This window comes from Natator depressus, chromosome 2, assembly GCF_965152275.1.
Source record: "Natator depressus isolate rNatDep1 chromosome 2, rNatDep2.hap1, whole genome shotgun sequence".
NCBI lineage: Eukaryota > Metazoa > Chordata > Testudines > Cheloniidae > Natator > Natator depressus.
The window spans coordinates 33220664-33236672 of NC_134235.1; the positions used below are offsets into that span (position 1 = coordinate 33220664).

Sequence of the window (16009 nt, forward strand, 5' to 3'; positions counted from 1 at the left end):
TTACATATTCCTTTTTTAATTCCACAAACTGTAAGGTGACAAAGCATATAGACTATAGAACATGAAAAGCGTCCTCTCTCCAGGAGTTATGATCTGAACATAAATGCCTCTGAAGCCATCTTACTTTGTAAATGTGTAATTCTGAGTTCAGTCACTAGGAAAAATTAATGTAAAAGTAAAAGAAAAAAAAATCAGCTTTCCAGCTGCAGTATTTACATTTGGGAACCAGTAACAAAAGAAATGAGATTCCAGAGCCAATATCTGAAAAATCTTCTCAAGCCTATACAGTTTCTTTTAAGGTACTTTTGCTATGTGTAAATATGTAGATCATTATTATACTGGCCCAATGAACGTACTGGGAATACAGTAACTCCTCACTTAATGCTGTAGTTATGTTCCTGAAAAATGTGACGTTAAGCGAATCTGATTTCCCCATAAGAATTAATATAAATGGGGGGGGTGGGGGGGAGGAGGTGGTGTTAGGTTCCAGGGAATTTTTTTTTGGACAGAAAAAAGGCATTATGTACATTTTAAACAAACAACTTAATACAGGCATAAGCTTTAAACAATTTTAAAGAAACAATACAATACTACAATAATCATTGCTGAGTATGAAGCAATGGGAGGTGCCCCCGCCTTACCCCACACAGGCACAGCCCACTGGTTCTGCAGACAATGAGGCAGGCAAAGAGGCTGAAGGTACCATAGGCTAGGAGAAGCACATTGTGTAGCAGCAGCTGCGGCTTCCCCTACTGTGCAAGCACCAGGGGCAAAGGGGATCAACCCTCGGCCTGCCCACTCCATCCCCTCCCCCAGGCCTCCTCCCGTAACCCGCCTCTTCTCCCCCGGCTGTCCCCTTTATTCCGCATGCCTCATCCTCGCTCCTCCCCCCTTCCTCCCGCCCACAGCAAATCAGCTGGTTTGTGGCGTTCAGGAGGCAGGGGAAGCCTGCACGCTGAGTCCTCGCTCCTTCCCCCTCCCTCCTGAATGTTGCAAACCAGCTGATTGCTGCGGGCAGGAGGCGGTGGGAGGAGTGTGAAGGCACTGACACGCGTGCGGGGTCTGCCAGCAGGCGGGAGGCGCTGGGGGCGGGGGGGCGCGCAGGGGAGCTGATCGGGGGTCTGCCAGCTGTGGACAAAGCAGGCAGCCAAACGACGTTATAGCAGAACATTGCTGTCATAAATATAAAGGGAAGGGTAAACCCCTTTAAAATCCCTCCTGGCCAGAGGAAAAATCCTCTCAACTGTAAAGGGTTAAGAAGCTAAAGGTAACCTCGCTGGCACCTGACCAAAATGACCAATGAGGAGACAAGATACTTTCAAAAGCTGGGAGGAGGGAGAGAAACAAAGGGTCTGTGTCTGTTTATATGCTGCTTTTGCCGGGGATAGAACAGGAATGGAGTCTTGGAACTTTTAGTAAGTAATCTAGCTAGGTATGCGTTAGATTATGATTTCTTTAAATGGCTGAGAAAAGCACTGTGCTGAATAGAATGACTATTTCTGTCTGTGTGTCTTTTTTGTAACTTAAGGTTTTGCCTAGAGGGATTCTCTATGTTTTGACTCTAATTACCCTGTAAGGTATCTATCATCCTGATTTTAGAGGGGTGATTCCTTTACTTCTATTTCTATTAAAAGTCTTCTTGTAAGAAAACTGAATGCTTTTTCATTGTTCTCAGATCCAAGGGTTTGGGTCTGTGGTCACCTATGCAAATTGGTGAGGATTTTTACCAAACCTTTCCCAGGAAGTGGGGTGCAAGGGTTGGGAGGATTTTGGGGGGAAAGACGTGTCCAAACTACGTTTCTCAGTAAACCCAGTTAGAGTTTGGTGGTGGCAGTGGATATTCCAAGGACAAAGGATAAAATTAATTTGTACCTTGGGGAAGTTTTAACCTAAGCTGGTAAAGGTAAGCTTAGGAGGTTTTCATGCAGGTCCCCACATCTGTACCCTAGAGTTCAAAGTGGGGGAGGAACCTTGACAATTGCACAACTTTAAACAGCATGTTCTGAAATGGAGCAGGGACGTAAGATCAAAACAACGTTAAGGGAGAGGATGTTAAGTGGGGAGTTACTGTATGTCCTATTAGTCTTATTGGGAGTTCTGTTAGTCCACAATGCTATTCAATGACACTGCATTCAGGCTGAATGGCTAGTAAACTTGAGAGGATTCCTCCAATTTCTTGAAATGAATAGGAAAACAACTGGATCATCACTCAGTTCTTTATGCCTTTCTGAGCTTCAGCTGCCTGATTCAGGGACTGGCTCCAGTTGTAAACACATCTAAAACATTGGGCACACCCATAGTACCACATACCCTATAAACAAACAAGTTTAAATTTAGAAATGTTGTAAAAACATGAGGCTGAAGAAACACTAATATGACTTAGGTGTCAAGCACAGAAAGAAAGACGAAGTGCAACTCTAAATATTATGATGAAATAGTCATTCCAGAGAAACCTGGAAGACAGCAATGCTTTGGAAAACTCAAAGTACACCAAAGATTCATATGTAGGCAGAAGTGATTTCGGGCAATAACAAAGCAGCACCGAGATGATAGTCCCCATCTAACTCAGCTCTGAAGAGACCAGACCTGAAATACTGCATTCAGTTCTCAGCAATTCATTATTAGGCACGGAACCTCCCACCTACTTATCAAAGAAAAAAATAAAATGATCGAGGGGCTAGAGATATTAACTCACTAGGAAAAAATAAGAGTTAAATACATATAGCTTTCTCTAACTAGGGTTGGGAGAGTGACACAGTAGTACAAATAAACACTAAGAAGGGAAAGAAATATTAACAACAATATAAGGTGCTCTGAACTAGGAGTAATAGGATGAAACTGAAGCCAGACTCTCTTAAATATCAGGAAGGACTTCTCAACAAAGATCTTCTGGGAGATTTCACAACTCTCCCTTTCTCCACCCAATTATGCAGCACAGTTAAATTTGCTATGAAGAGACTCAATTTTCATGAGACATTTTGGGTCATTTTTATAGCTTCTTTATACCACCTCTATGTCATTACAAACCCTATAATTCAGTTTGTCCAGAGGACACTGGAAACCAACCAGAAACAAAGTCTTTTAGAGCCACAGAGAATGCAGCATAGCTAGACAAGTGCATCTCAACGTACCAGCAATTGTGTAGCCTGACTGTCCCTATTTTACCATGCTGCAGAACGTCTCCTTGGGCAAAATTATAAGGGTATTTCCTGGGTTCTTGAGACCCATTACTTAACTTGTAGAGCAAAGAGGGAGCATCTGGTGGTAGAGGTAGAGAATAAAGGAAACTGAATTGCAAATTTCATTGTAGGTACTTATATCGCTCCCCTTCTGCCCAACATCCAAGTGCCGTACAAGTAGAGAGCTGGTTGGGAATGTTTGGCAAATTATTTTTCAGTCAAAAAACACTGATTCGTTGAAACCAAGACTTTTCACTGCTATGGAATGACTTCAATTTAATTTTTTTTTAAAAAAAAGTTTCAAGTGAAGAAATTCATGGAAGTGGCTCATTTTGATATTTTCTAAACAAATAATTCAAGTTTCTTGGTATGAATCTACTTTGTTTCTAAATTTAAGACTATTAGAGGGGAAAATTTTTAAATTTAAATGGTGAACATTGAAATATGGTAGTATGTTTTAAGTGACCTGAACTGAATTTTCTGGCTTGTCAATTTGTGAAAATTTTCAAGATTTCAACTTTTCACCCCAATAAAGGGACAGTAACATTTTTTTAAAATCCCAAATATTTTCCCAGGACAGGAAAACCATTTCCTGCCCAGCTCTACTCACAAACAATGAATTTTGAGTATGTTAGCACTCTAAGACCGAAATATTCACACTCAAGTGCCTACTCCATATCTGTATGCACACACCTGATTTTTAGGAAGTACTTACTTTGACACCATAAAGATGAAAGCAAGTTGCCTAGTTTTATAATATCCAGTTTTGAAATTTTTGGCTTAAATTTTTGACTGTGGAGTTGCAGACTTCTTGCATAAACTCTGATTTACTCTAACAGAGTGAGCCACAAATTCTAAACCCCCATTTTCATTCTTTTGGTTTACAGAACTTGTGACAGAAAAACCAAAGTCTACAGATCAGATTTCTCAGGATCTTTGGCATGTTGTTTTGCAGTAGATTTTTAAAGAAGTGGATTTCAAAGTTAATACGTCTTGGAACACACACCCGCACACACAAGTTACACTGACCTAAGCGCTTGTGTGGACAGCACTATGTTGGCAGGAGAGCTTCTTCCCCCCGACACAGTTACACCCAGTCGCAGGGGCTGGGGTAATTAAATAAAGACGAGAGCTCTCCCGTCAGCTTAGAGCGTCTGCACTCGCAGTGCTACAGCAGCGCAGTTGTGCCGCTGTAAGCTCTGTAGTGTAGCCACAGCCAAAGTCTAACTTCAGTTTTCCCTCTGAAAATGTACGTGGTTTGAAAAAAATACATTTGAACAGATATTACAGATGGCATTTTGATCCACATCATCTGGTTATCTTCCTCTGGCATTTTTTTAAAGACACAGTATTGCTTTACCTTTGACTTACAACACAAGAATTTATGTTAATTCGTTAACAAGGCACTTTTGAAAAAGAGTTACACATAGGAGGTAAACAGCCTAAAAAGATATCCTGTAAAGTGTTTGTGCCCTTCTGTTTTATGATTTCTAAGAGTAGCCCGATTTTTTAAAAAGCTCTGCTTGTTTTAATGTTAAGATAATCAGGTCTCATTTACCCTGTTTTTGATCAAAATATGGACAACTGGAGAACTAGCAGGATAACACCAATTGACTAAAATAAACCCAAAGAAATTGAGAGGAAGGAATTTGGGGACAGACTATTTAAAGCTTTATAAACAAAAACTAAAAAGCCCCACGCTTATTACATAATGAACATTTAGGAAAAAGGCTCTTTGCTTAAGCTTCAGACTCCTTTTATACATCAATTGACATTATGGTGAGAAAGATCTGCTCCATTTTCCCGTGCTCCAGCATTTATATGGATAATGAATCCTTTATTTTGCTGTTCACTGTATTCCTGATACTACTTTAAAAAAAAATAGAGGCAGAAAAAAATTCAGTCCCGTTTATACTTCACAAAAAAAAAAAAAAAAAAAAAAAAAAAAAGGCACGTTTGCTTCAACCATGAAGCATATAACTAAGATTTCTATCTAAAATTACTCAAGGATTTCGGGCCATTTCAAAACTACTGTGTTTTGCAGTGGTCACCATCAAATAGTTAGTTTGTTAACCATTAGAATAGGAAAGCAATTGTAAATATGGGGCAAAAATATATTAACTATTGCCAAATGCCAACTTTCTAAATAGTTGATGATGCCCAGGAGATGAGGAAGCTAAAATTCATTTGATGTATGTAGAACATACAATAAACCAAGAAAATGAAAATAATAAAGCAGTTTTCCAGGTCTCTCCAAGTTAATCTTGGATATTCTCAAAAAAAGTTTACTCTGTTTTACTATATAGTTACTAATGCAGATGCTATACAACTTTTTGCCAAGTTTTACAAATACTAGTCTATCTTACATGGGTAACGAATCCTTTATTTTGCTGTCCACAATTTCTTTATACAGAGCAGCTGACATCACTTCTTCCATTGGACACATAATGCCATACTCTTCACAGCCGTTCTCTTGGACCATAGGATCAGTTTTATGTGGATCAAACATTATGTTATTTGGCGTCACTAGCAGCACACCATTGACCGAACCCTAAAATGAGAGGGAAAAAAAGTGATAAAGGTTTCCTTCAAGTTTTAGTTTATCCTCAGTTCTTTAACTAAAAGAAAACTACTTTGAAACACCTTTCCTACGACAATAGCATCTTTTCTGGGGTTTGTCCATCCTAAAGTAAACTTTGCTAGCTAACAATAGTGCCACAACACCTTCTTGTGCTCTGCAACCAAACAAACAAGTCCCTATAGTTGAAGATAATACCTTCTTTCTTCAAGTAGATGTAGACCATTGCTGCCCATTTTTCAGGACAAAAAAATCTCAACTCTTCCCTACTTGATGGCTCTACACACTAGTTGTGCTGTTGAGTGTGTTCAAGAATTCCAGCAAGCATGCTAAGCAAAGCCTCAGCAATGAAGAGATGTTCGTCTACAGATGGTGACCATAAGGATCTGAGTAAGCTTCAGAAGAAACTTAAGAGTCATTGTTTCAGAGGTTTGCTGCTTGACCCTTCTCAGAGTCGTCCAGTTCAGAGGTAAGCCAGAGAGAGCATTTTATGCTAGCCATTTGCCTCTGCTTCCCCTCATACTAAGTGGCAGAAGTATGGGTACCTCTACACAGCAAGAGATGACCTGCAGCAGTGAGTATTAGAGCTTGGGTCAACTGAAAATAGCAGTGTAGACGTTTGGACTCAGGCCTGTCCTCTGAGATCTGGCAAGGGAGGATTTTTTGCCCCATCGCAAGAGCCCAAGTCATAGATCTTCTTTTGCAGTGTTGACATACCCTATGTGTCTGGCATAAACCTCTCTGGTTTTCCTAATTGATGGACCCATCAATCAGGTAATTATAAAGAAATAATGCATGTAATAAATACTTTAAGTTGTATTTTGTAAAAAGATCTTTTTACTTTTACATTATTAAATCTAACATATTACAAAATAAAGTTCCCTTAAAATGTTACACTAAATATCCCTTTGGTTCAATGCATGCAAGAGATAATTAAGTGATTTCTAAAAATTTAAAAGCTAATACAGACAGACACCAAAGAGTAATAATGTTTGTCACTAATATAACAGATTACATTAGATATTTTAGATATTCTGGTGTTTTTGTTTTGAAATCACAAATTCATACAGAGCCTCAATCCTTCACCACTGAAATTCAGCCACCTCCTAGGTGAGATACTGAAACTGTTTAATAAACTAAAACCTCTTTTCTGAAAGTTTCTAACAAAACAACTAAGATTACTATAAGAAAGATTAGAGAATATTTTTCAATTTTGCTTTGCGTATTTCCTGGCACTTTATATATAGCTAAGTTTCACTGTTTCTCCTTCAGCCATTCATCATCTTCTGCCCATCTGTGTGGGTTTTCCACCAACCCACACAACAGGGGGAAAAATATACATATTTTAAAAATAGGAAAGTGAGTTGTAAATACCATAACATTGGTAGAGGAAACTGAAGAGATGGCATAGTACCTTTAAAACTATTTCTGTTTTTTTTTTAAGTGATTAGACTTCAAGTTGACAATGTCTTTTAAATGAATAGTTCACAGGCACACTACATATTCAGGGATTTAACATCTTTTGTGATAAAGCAGAGCATTTAGATGGGCAAAAGTGGCATTCGGAAGTGAAATTTGCTCCATTTACAAGATCACTCCCCTTCCCCATCTCCCCCCTCCCAACTACAGGTTCTGTAAACTCAACCTATAATACAAAGAGTAGTGTTGTTTCAGATTCCTGCATAATCAACAAAAAGACTGTGCAACTGCAATTTTAGTAACAACTCCACTGATGTGAGACAGAAGAGACTTTACTTAGCACCACAAGGCACCCAGAGTTGTGGGAGAATAAAGGCTTTTTTGCTAGTCAAGTAAAGAACCAAACTGCACAAAGACCAAATCTGCTGAAGAAAAGTGATGGCATTTTTACACTCACTTCTTTTAAAGCATGGAAGTACATTAATCTCTACCAATGGTTGAGTCTTTTCTGAAAGGCAGCACTTCTAGCAGTTCATCATCCTACAAACAATTTCCGCAAAGGATATTGCTGCAGCTTAATCCTAAGGATTTTAATTTATTTATTTTTAAGTGTGGCCAGAGCCCAGAGCAGAGAAAGCAAAGATCACGGTTCCTGGGGTGCCAGGAAACAAAAGCCAAACTCTGGATTCAGAGAGAAGGCCAACACAGGATTATGAGGTTCTAAGTAGTAACCACAGTTAAACATTTAGATCAGATCTAGACTACAGACCATTCTGTAGTCTGTCTCTAAGAGAAGAAAGCCCTGCAATTACTTGGATGGTGGCCAAAAATATACCTAGGATTTTTATACTGCTTACATTGCTGTAGTACTTAAGTGCATGTACAGCAGTTACACAAGTCTTCCCCAAAAGTTTACCATCGCAGAGGTAAAAAAAGGAAAGTCCTCACTGGAATGGAACATCAGAATCAGGATATTCAGAGGGGCAACATTTTTCAGAGTAGCAGCTGTGTTAGTCTGTGTCTGCAAAAAGAAAAGGAGGACTTGTGGCGCCTTAGAGACTAACAAATTTATTTGAGCATAAGCTTTCGTGAGCTACAGCTCTTAAAACCGATCTCAAAATATGTAACAACTCTGAAATAGTATTCTTTAAATCCTGGTCTTAAGGAGAGTAGAGAGTTAACTAGATATAGATACTCATTGCTTGAGACTAACTTTGTAGCCTGGTCGACAGTGAACAGAAAATTACTTAAATTAAGCTGGCAAAGATACAGAAGTGAGTGAGGATTTAAAAGAAAAAGGTAACCCCAAATTCAAGCCCAGCAAGTCTACTTTATGGCTTTCAACATATCTAAGCTCTCCATCAATCATGCCTCATTTCATCATCTTCAGGACAATCAACACTGAACAGTGCATCCGATGAAGTGAGCTGTAGCCCACGAAAGCTTATGCTCAAATAAATTGGTTAGTCTCTAAAGGTGCCACAAGTACTCCTTTTCTTACTGTGAACAGTGAGGCTGCATAGTCTCATGAGCAAAAGAACTTTGGGGAAATGACGCCAAACCCTTAAAAAAAAAATCTGATTTGTTGTACTATAGTCTGCACTGGGGCATTCACATTTCCAGGATTGGATCTTTATCTCTACTTGGGCTGTTTACTACTCTAAGCTCTTCCTTACTGGATCAAGGACACAGTGTTGAAGGACCCAAAATGCCCACACTAAAAGCAAAGCATTTCTCATTAGTGAACAGCTGTCATCTTGATGGTTATTGCCTACACTGACAAACTGCTCAGCTTTATTTAAAGTGGAGAGACATATACATGCTCTCAGTTATGGATTCTCAGACACTTCAAGAAAGTCATGAAGGTTTACCAGGCCAGGTAGAACCCTCTCAACCCCACATCTGCCACTTTTTAACATGATGGTGAAAAACAAAAATACAAGTGCTATTTCACTCACCAATAAGAAAAACAGATTTCAAATCACCAAGACAAAATAATTTTGCAAGCCATTTTTATGCTGGTTAAGGGAATCCTAGAGACTAAAACAGTATCCAAAAGGGTACGTGCGAAGAATCAGCTGTATGTTTACTTCTGCTAAAGTTCACTTTGCCACATACTGACAAGCATGTTTTTCACATTTACTAGGTATTACCACAATAGCTAAAACAGAGAAGTATCAAGGACAAAATTTATTTCAAAGATAAAGTTTTGACGAACTTGGATAGGACTTTGTTTTTATAAGCTAATCACTGAGGCACAGAGGATTATAAATGCACTCTTTCTGCTGGTGGGCCTACAGCCAACATGAAAATCTGTGAATACCCTTGGGGAAGAGGACAAACTCAAAGAAAGGGCGTTTTATTGTACCTGGAGGTTTCCCAAAACAAATAAAAAAAATACACTTGGTGACTAAGGCAACTGGTATCTTTAGGTAGCTGCCCTTGAAGTGCCTGGAAGACAAATTTTCCAGTTCTACAGCTGCAATACAAAAAGCTTGTGAGCCTCTAGTTTGGAAAAAAAAAATGTTTCTGCTCCTTCCCTAAACGCCAATAGTTCAAGTCAGTCATTTAAGGTCTAACTCCAGCCAAGTACCCCATATTACAGGGCCTGGGGAGACAGTACAAGGGGAAAAAAAATCCTTGGAGGTCCTTAGATGTGCATTATAGACTTCCATAGTGTTCTTCGGCTCATGTTTAGCACAAGATGAACAGCTGACTCCAGACTCCTTGGATAAAGCAGACTTAGTGTAGGATTTCATAACTCTTGACCAAGAGCTGGCCTAGCTTTTTTGTTTTGTTTTAAGCAAACAAGTCTTGTGGGCAAGCTGTTTGCTGTGATTCAGCTATGCACCTGTAATGATTTCAGGGTTTATTTCTCTTTCTCTCACTGAAGAAAAACTAACTTGTGGCAGCTTTCTTATCTCTACAATAGAGAGCTTCTGCAGTTGAAAAGGAACACGTTGGCCCTCCAATGCATCACTAATACTTCCATCAGACTTTCCCATTTGTAATGTTACAGGGGTGACAACAAGCATTCTGTGCTGTGAAAGAAAGCGCACAACCACTCCTCCTCAGGGATGCTAGTTTTGTCACAGCTTTCACAAAACCTTTACAGCTCTTCTGTATACAAACTAGGAGAGCTCACTCATTCCCATTAAATTCCTTTTCATACAGACTAAACACAAGTTGAACAAAGAAGCCTGTGTAATCGTGGATTTCTCAATAGCGGATGGTTCCTGATTTTACATTCTCTTCATTCAGATTTCTAACCTATACTAATAAGTCTGCTTTATTATATACACATTTGATTCATATTAGGGCTATCAATTAATCCCATTTAACTCACACGATTAACTCCAAAAAATTAATCGTGGTTTTAATCGCACTGTTAAACAATAATAGAATACCAATTGAAATTTATTCTAAATATTTTTGGATGTATGTCTACATTTTCAAATATATTGATTTCAATTACAACAATACAAAGTGTACAGTGCTCATGTTATATTATTTTTAGTTACAATATGTGCACTGTAAAAAAAAAGATTTCCTGTAAATGTAAACAAACTTGTTTGCCTTAGCAATTGGCTGAACGAGCAGTAGGACTGAGTGGACTTGTACACTCTAAAGTTTTACATTGTTTTTGTTACATAACTACACTCAAAACCAAAACAATCTACGTATGTAAGCTGCACTTCCATGATAAACAGATCATACTTCAGTACTTGTATGGTGTGAATTGAAAAATATTATTTCTTTTGTTTATCCTTTTACAATGCAAATATTTGTAGTAAAAAATAATAAAGTGAGCACTGTACACTTTGTATTCTATGTTGTAATTAAAAATCAATATATTTGAAAATGTAGAAAAACATCCAAAAATATTTATAATAAATTTCAACTGGTATTCTATTAACAGTGTGATTAAAACTGATTAATTTTTTTAATTGTTTGACAGCCCTAATTCATATACATTACACACAATAAGCTATAAATAGTTAATATAAACATACTGTGAATTTAGTATTCATTGAATGTGCCAAACTGATGGAACGTGAGACCATAGGTATGTACAGACTACCAACAGCGGTCAGGAAGCGCATGGAAACTTGTACTGCTACTGTTAGTGTCCCTACCAATGAACGAAGACCACCTTAGTGATGAGAACATAGTCTCAAGAGAAGTTAAGGCTTGAAAAGGCATAAAAACTGAACTATCAAATAGCGTGCTGCCAACTGTGCTGGTGGTTTTGCAACACCCCCCCCCCCCCAACCCCTCTTTTCATATCTTATGGCCTAGTTTCTAGTCAATCAGTTATCTGATTGACAGAAAAGGAAGTTTTCTAACACATTAACACTAGCTCTGGATACCAGTTTGTAAAAGTCCTATCCTATCACAGTTTTGTCTAAGGGTGACAGGGTTGATGGGAGGAACAAAAATACTTTGAGATGTAAATGTGACAAAAGGTTAACATAACTTGGTTGGATTACTGACGTGCAAAGCATGCAGGTCTCTGTTCCTCCTTTCAGCAACAGGATATCGTGCCTGGTGTGGAAAGCAAAACTCAAAGTAGGGCACTCATGAAATTCTGAGGGTCTATGGCACCAGGTCAGAAAGATGTGGGAGCATTCAGAGGATCTAGCCAGTTGGTAGCATGAGAATTTCTAATTATAGATTGGCTGATTCTCCTTGAGTGATGGGAGCTTTCTCTCAAATAATGGCTTGGGCTGTTCTAGCTCCTAATTAATCTGATTGATATAATGTGTGTGAGAGTGAAAGTGAGACACCCAGTTTACTACTCCTGAGGGAATTCTGCACCAAAAAAATAATAAAAAGTTCTACAAAATTTTGCATATTTTATTTGTCAATAAATAAATGTGGAAGCTCCAGCATGGCAGTGGGGAGCACAGGCCACTAGCTGCACAGAAGTGCAAGATGACCCTGCAGCGCCCCTCTTTCCTCCCTCTCGATACAGACTCGGCGGTGAGCTGCACCCGACCCGGACACAATGCAAGAGTCGGGCCTGCCCCAGAAACACCCCAGGGCCCTACGTCTTCATGCCAGGTGCACCAAGATAGTAAGCAAGAGGGACAAAGTCTCTCACCCACCCACCCACCCCTGCTTTCAATCTGGGTGTGGGGCAAACAGGCTCAGCTCAGCAGAATCCAAGTAGGGAGGGACTTAGTGTGTGTGGGAAAACCAGATGTGGTGTGAGAGGGTTCTGTGTGGGGCAATCTGGGTATGGGTGGCTCAGTGGGGGGGTCCAGGTGTGGGGCAATGGGACTCTGCAGGGGAGTCCAGGTGAAGGTAGTTGGGGCTCAGCAGAGGGACTGGGACTTGGTGGGGTGGAGGTCTGGGTGAAGCTGGTTGTGGCTCACTGGGATGGGGATCCAGGTGCGGGGGACTCGTCGGGAGTCTCATCGGGGTGGAGGTTTGAGTGCAGGGGCCATCTGGGTGCGGGGTGGGGGTCCAGATGCGTGTGTGGGGCGGCTTGGCAGTGGTACAGATGCAGTGGGCCTTCTGGATGCTGAGGGCTTGGCGGGAAAGGGGGGGAAAAAAAGAGAGATCAGGTGGAGAGGGGAGCAGCTCCCTGTACAGTGATTCCCCCGCCCCGTAGACAAGGAGTGATGGGGGCAGGAAGTGGGGAGGTGGAAGGGTACGGAGCTTCCCGCAGTCAAGGAGATTTCTGGGGCTGCATCTTGCTTTGCCCTGGCTGCTCCGTGCAGGGGAAGAATAAGTCCCGTCCTCCCCAACCTGTACTAGCAGCTGAGTCCAGAGTAGGGTAGGAGCCACCGGTTGGGGGTAACCCCAGTCCTGTCCTGTCCCTCTGCAGTGATTTACCTCTCCATCAGCTGCTCCAGATGCCTCAAATGACTGCTGGGGAGAGTTGTGTGACCATTCTTACAGCTTCCCTCTCATTTTCTGCAGGGAAGCAAAGAAATCTGCAGGGACATGAATTCTGCATACACACAGAGGTGCAGATTTCCCCCAGGAGTAATTTACAAATAAAAATTTTCTATGAAAGCATATTCCTTATAGACAATTACTTCCATGTTAGAAACATGGAATCACCAGACTGGATCAGACCAAAGGCATATTGAGTCCAATATCCTGTCTGACCCAGTGGTCAGCACCAAAAGCTTGAGAGCAAGGTGTAAGAATGAGACAAATATGCAGGTGTGCAGTGGTGACTCCTATATTACATCTCATCCTGATTTCTAGTAATTGAAGATTGGCTTAAGCACTGAAGCACGAGGTTTAATATTCCTTCCACTAAATTTCTAAGCATTGACACTCTAATATTCTGGATGTGAATAGAAAAAAAAGTGTCTAATCCCTTTTTGAATCTTCAGTTCTTAAGATCAACTTCCTATGGCAGAGAGCACAACAGTTTAATTATATGTTGTGTGAAAAAGCATTTCCTTTTATTGCTTTTGAATTTGCAACCTTTCAATTTCATTAAATGTTCCCTTGTTCTTGAGTAATGAGATAAGGCGTGAATGAAGCTCTCTATCTACGTTCATTATTTTAAATACTTTTACCACGTCTCCTCTTATTCACCTCCTTTCTAAGATAGGCTCCTAATTTTTTTCAATTTCTCTTCATGGGAGTTTTTCCTGTGCTCTCTCAACAATTCCCGTTCTCCTTTTCTGAACCTCCTTGAATACAGCAACAACCTTTTGAGACCTGGGTGCTCATTATTAAATATAGTATTCTATATGGGGCCGCACCACAGATTTATATAAAGGCTTTATAGTATTCTCCTTATTATTCACCATCTCATTCCTTATGCATCCTACCATATTGTTTACTATTTGACTCCAGCTGCCCATTGAGCAGAAGTCTTCATTGACATTCAAGTCCCTTACCTGTGGTAGTACAGTTAATTTAGAATCCTAAAAAGCATAACCAATTCAATTTTTTCCCTCCAAAGTGCATTACTTCACATTTATCAGTACTGAATTTCATTTGTTGTCTCTTCCTTTCTTCCCCACTCTCTCCTGTACTGCTCTGACCTCCCCGTTTCCCCTAGAAACAATAGGAGCAGGAAAGAAGGGTCAGCCTGGAGCCCATTCCCCACTACTGGAAGCAGCATGGAGAAATTAGTATTTCTTGGTTCCTCCCCCAAGGGGGGGAACAGTAGAGGAAAAAGGAGCCGTAGAGCCCCCTCCCTTGGGCTGGTGGAGAAGCCATGGGGAGAAATCAGGCAGGAGAGGGGAAAGACAGAAATGAGTCCACTTCCCTTCCCCCTCAAATATGTCACTGGAGGAGAAGGTGCCCAGCTTTCCTCTTTATGGCTCTTTTCTGTAAGTGCTTCAGTGTTCCCAGAGAGCAAAGGTCTCTGACGACAATATTTGTTGAGGTATCACAGAAAAGCGACTTTTTTTTTTTTGACACCCAGTTCCCTCGTCAAAGATCTAACCATTAAACTGGATTTTCAAAAAATTAGCGTTTGAACTAATCAGGGTAGTTGTCTAGGAGTGTGCTGGCTCTTCAGCAGCTGGGTCAGAACACAAACCTAAGGTGCAAGGGCTGGAAAAGGAGACAGGCCCCAAACCCTCATGCTCCCAACCCCCCCCCCCCCACACACACACACACACTCTCTCTCTCTCTCCCCCTCTCTCCAATGCTCCAAATCCTTCTCCCCATCTGCTCCCTGCCCACCCACCCACCGGTCTGACCACCATATTCTTAAAACGTTTGGTACAGAGCTAGAGAATGTGGAAATGCTAGTAGCAGCTCATGTTAGGCACACTGTTTTTTAGGAATCCCTTGATCTAGTGACCCCAATGACTTGATTCTGTTTGGTCAAACTGATTCCCATTGTTCAGGAAGATTACATTTACTTAACAGCTTGTGACCTCAAGTATTTCATCTTCTCAAACTAAATAATGCTGATTTCCTTGAAAACACTTCAAAAATAAAATCAGAATCTTCATACGGATTTTAGAGCACTTTCAAGTATCATTCTTAAATCAGAAGTTTTAGTCTCCAGGCAAAGTCTCCAAAGAAGCCCTTGAAGAACACAAGCAGAGAGCAAGGAACATGAACACACACAATCTCTGAAAACTACTAAGGGCCGGTTTCTCAAATGCGGCCACCATTGCCACCAGGGGGCTTTTCATGTGGCCACAGCCTCCTGGGCAGTGACTGAGCTGGGGGCGGGGGGAGGGGAGGCAGCAGCAGCCCCCTCCCCCAGGGCCATCAGAAGCGGTTGGGCCCTACTCCCCTCTGGAACCACAAATGCCAGAGAAGCAGGTAGCCGGTCTGAGATCTCCACCTTCAAATAACCTTTTAAACAGCATGCAACTCTCAACCCTAACTGTAGCAGAGCTACTGCTCCACTACGACATTCGGAAACTTGAGACCCCCTTGCACCCATGTTTAATCATGGCAAAAGTTTAAGTTCATCATTTAATCTTACACTTTGCTTTCTGTCTCCTAGCCAGTTTTTGACCCATGACAAGACTTTGCCTCTCACCTCACACTGCCATCTAGCTCTCTCCATGGCTACCTGAACAACCTGGGAGTTAGGTACTTGGTGGGAGAAAAGAAGTTCAGCCCCTTTGGCAAAACAGTGTCTCTCCTTCTTAGATGTGAGGGCACATGATGCTGGGGTATGCCAGACCACTCGGTCTGGTTCCATGCTGGCCTCATTAACCAGGAGCACCACCTTGCTTGGATCTGTAGGCTGCAGAACAGCTAGGAGCCAGTGCTGAGAGTCCTGAACTTCATCCAATGCTATACGGAGGTCACTGACTATCCTCTGAAGTAGTTCCTGGTACTGCCTATATTTCTCAGGCAGAGATGGTGAGGATGGAGTGACAGCTTC

General features: G+C 40.9%; 1 protein-coding gene across 3 annotated transcripts in view; it reads right to left on the minus strand.

The window, feature by feature from the left end:
- The window catches only part of OXR1 (oxidation resistance 1), a 447309-nt gene that overhangs the window by 74476 nt on the left and 356824 nt on the right, over positions 1–16009 (minus strand). For all 3 annotated transcript variants that reach the window (XM_074943952.1, XM_074943951.1, XM_074943955.1), the window contains one exon: positions 5546–5730. In XM_074943952.1, coding sequence (XP_074800053.1) covers positions 5546–5730 — 185 coding nt within the window. The remainder of the gene's footprint in view (positions 1–5545; positions 5731–16009) is intronic.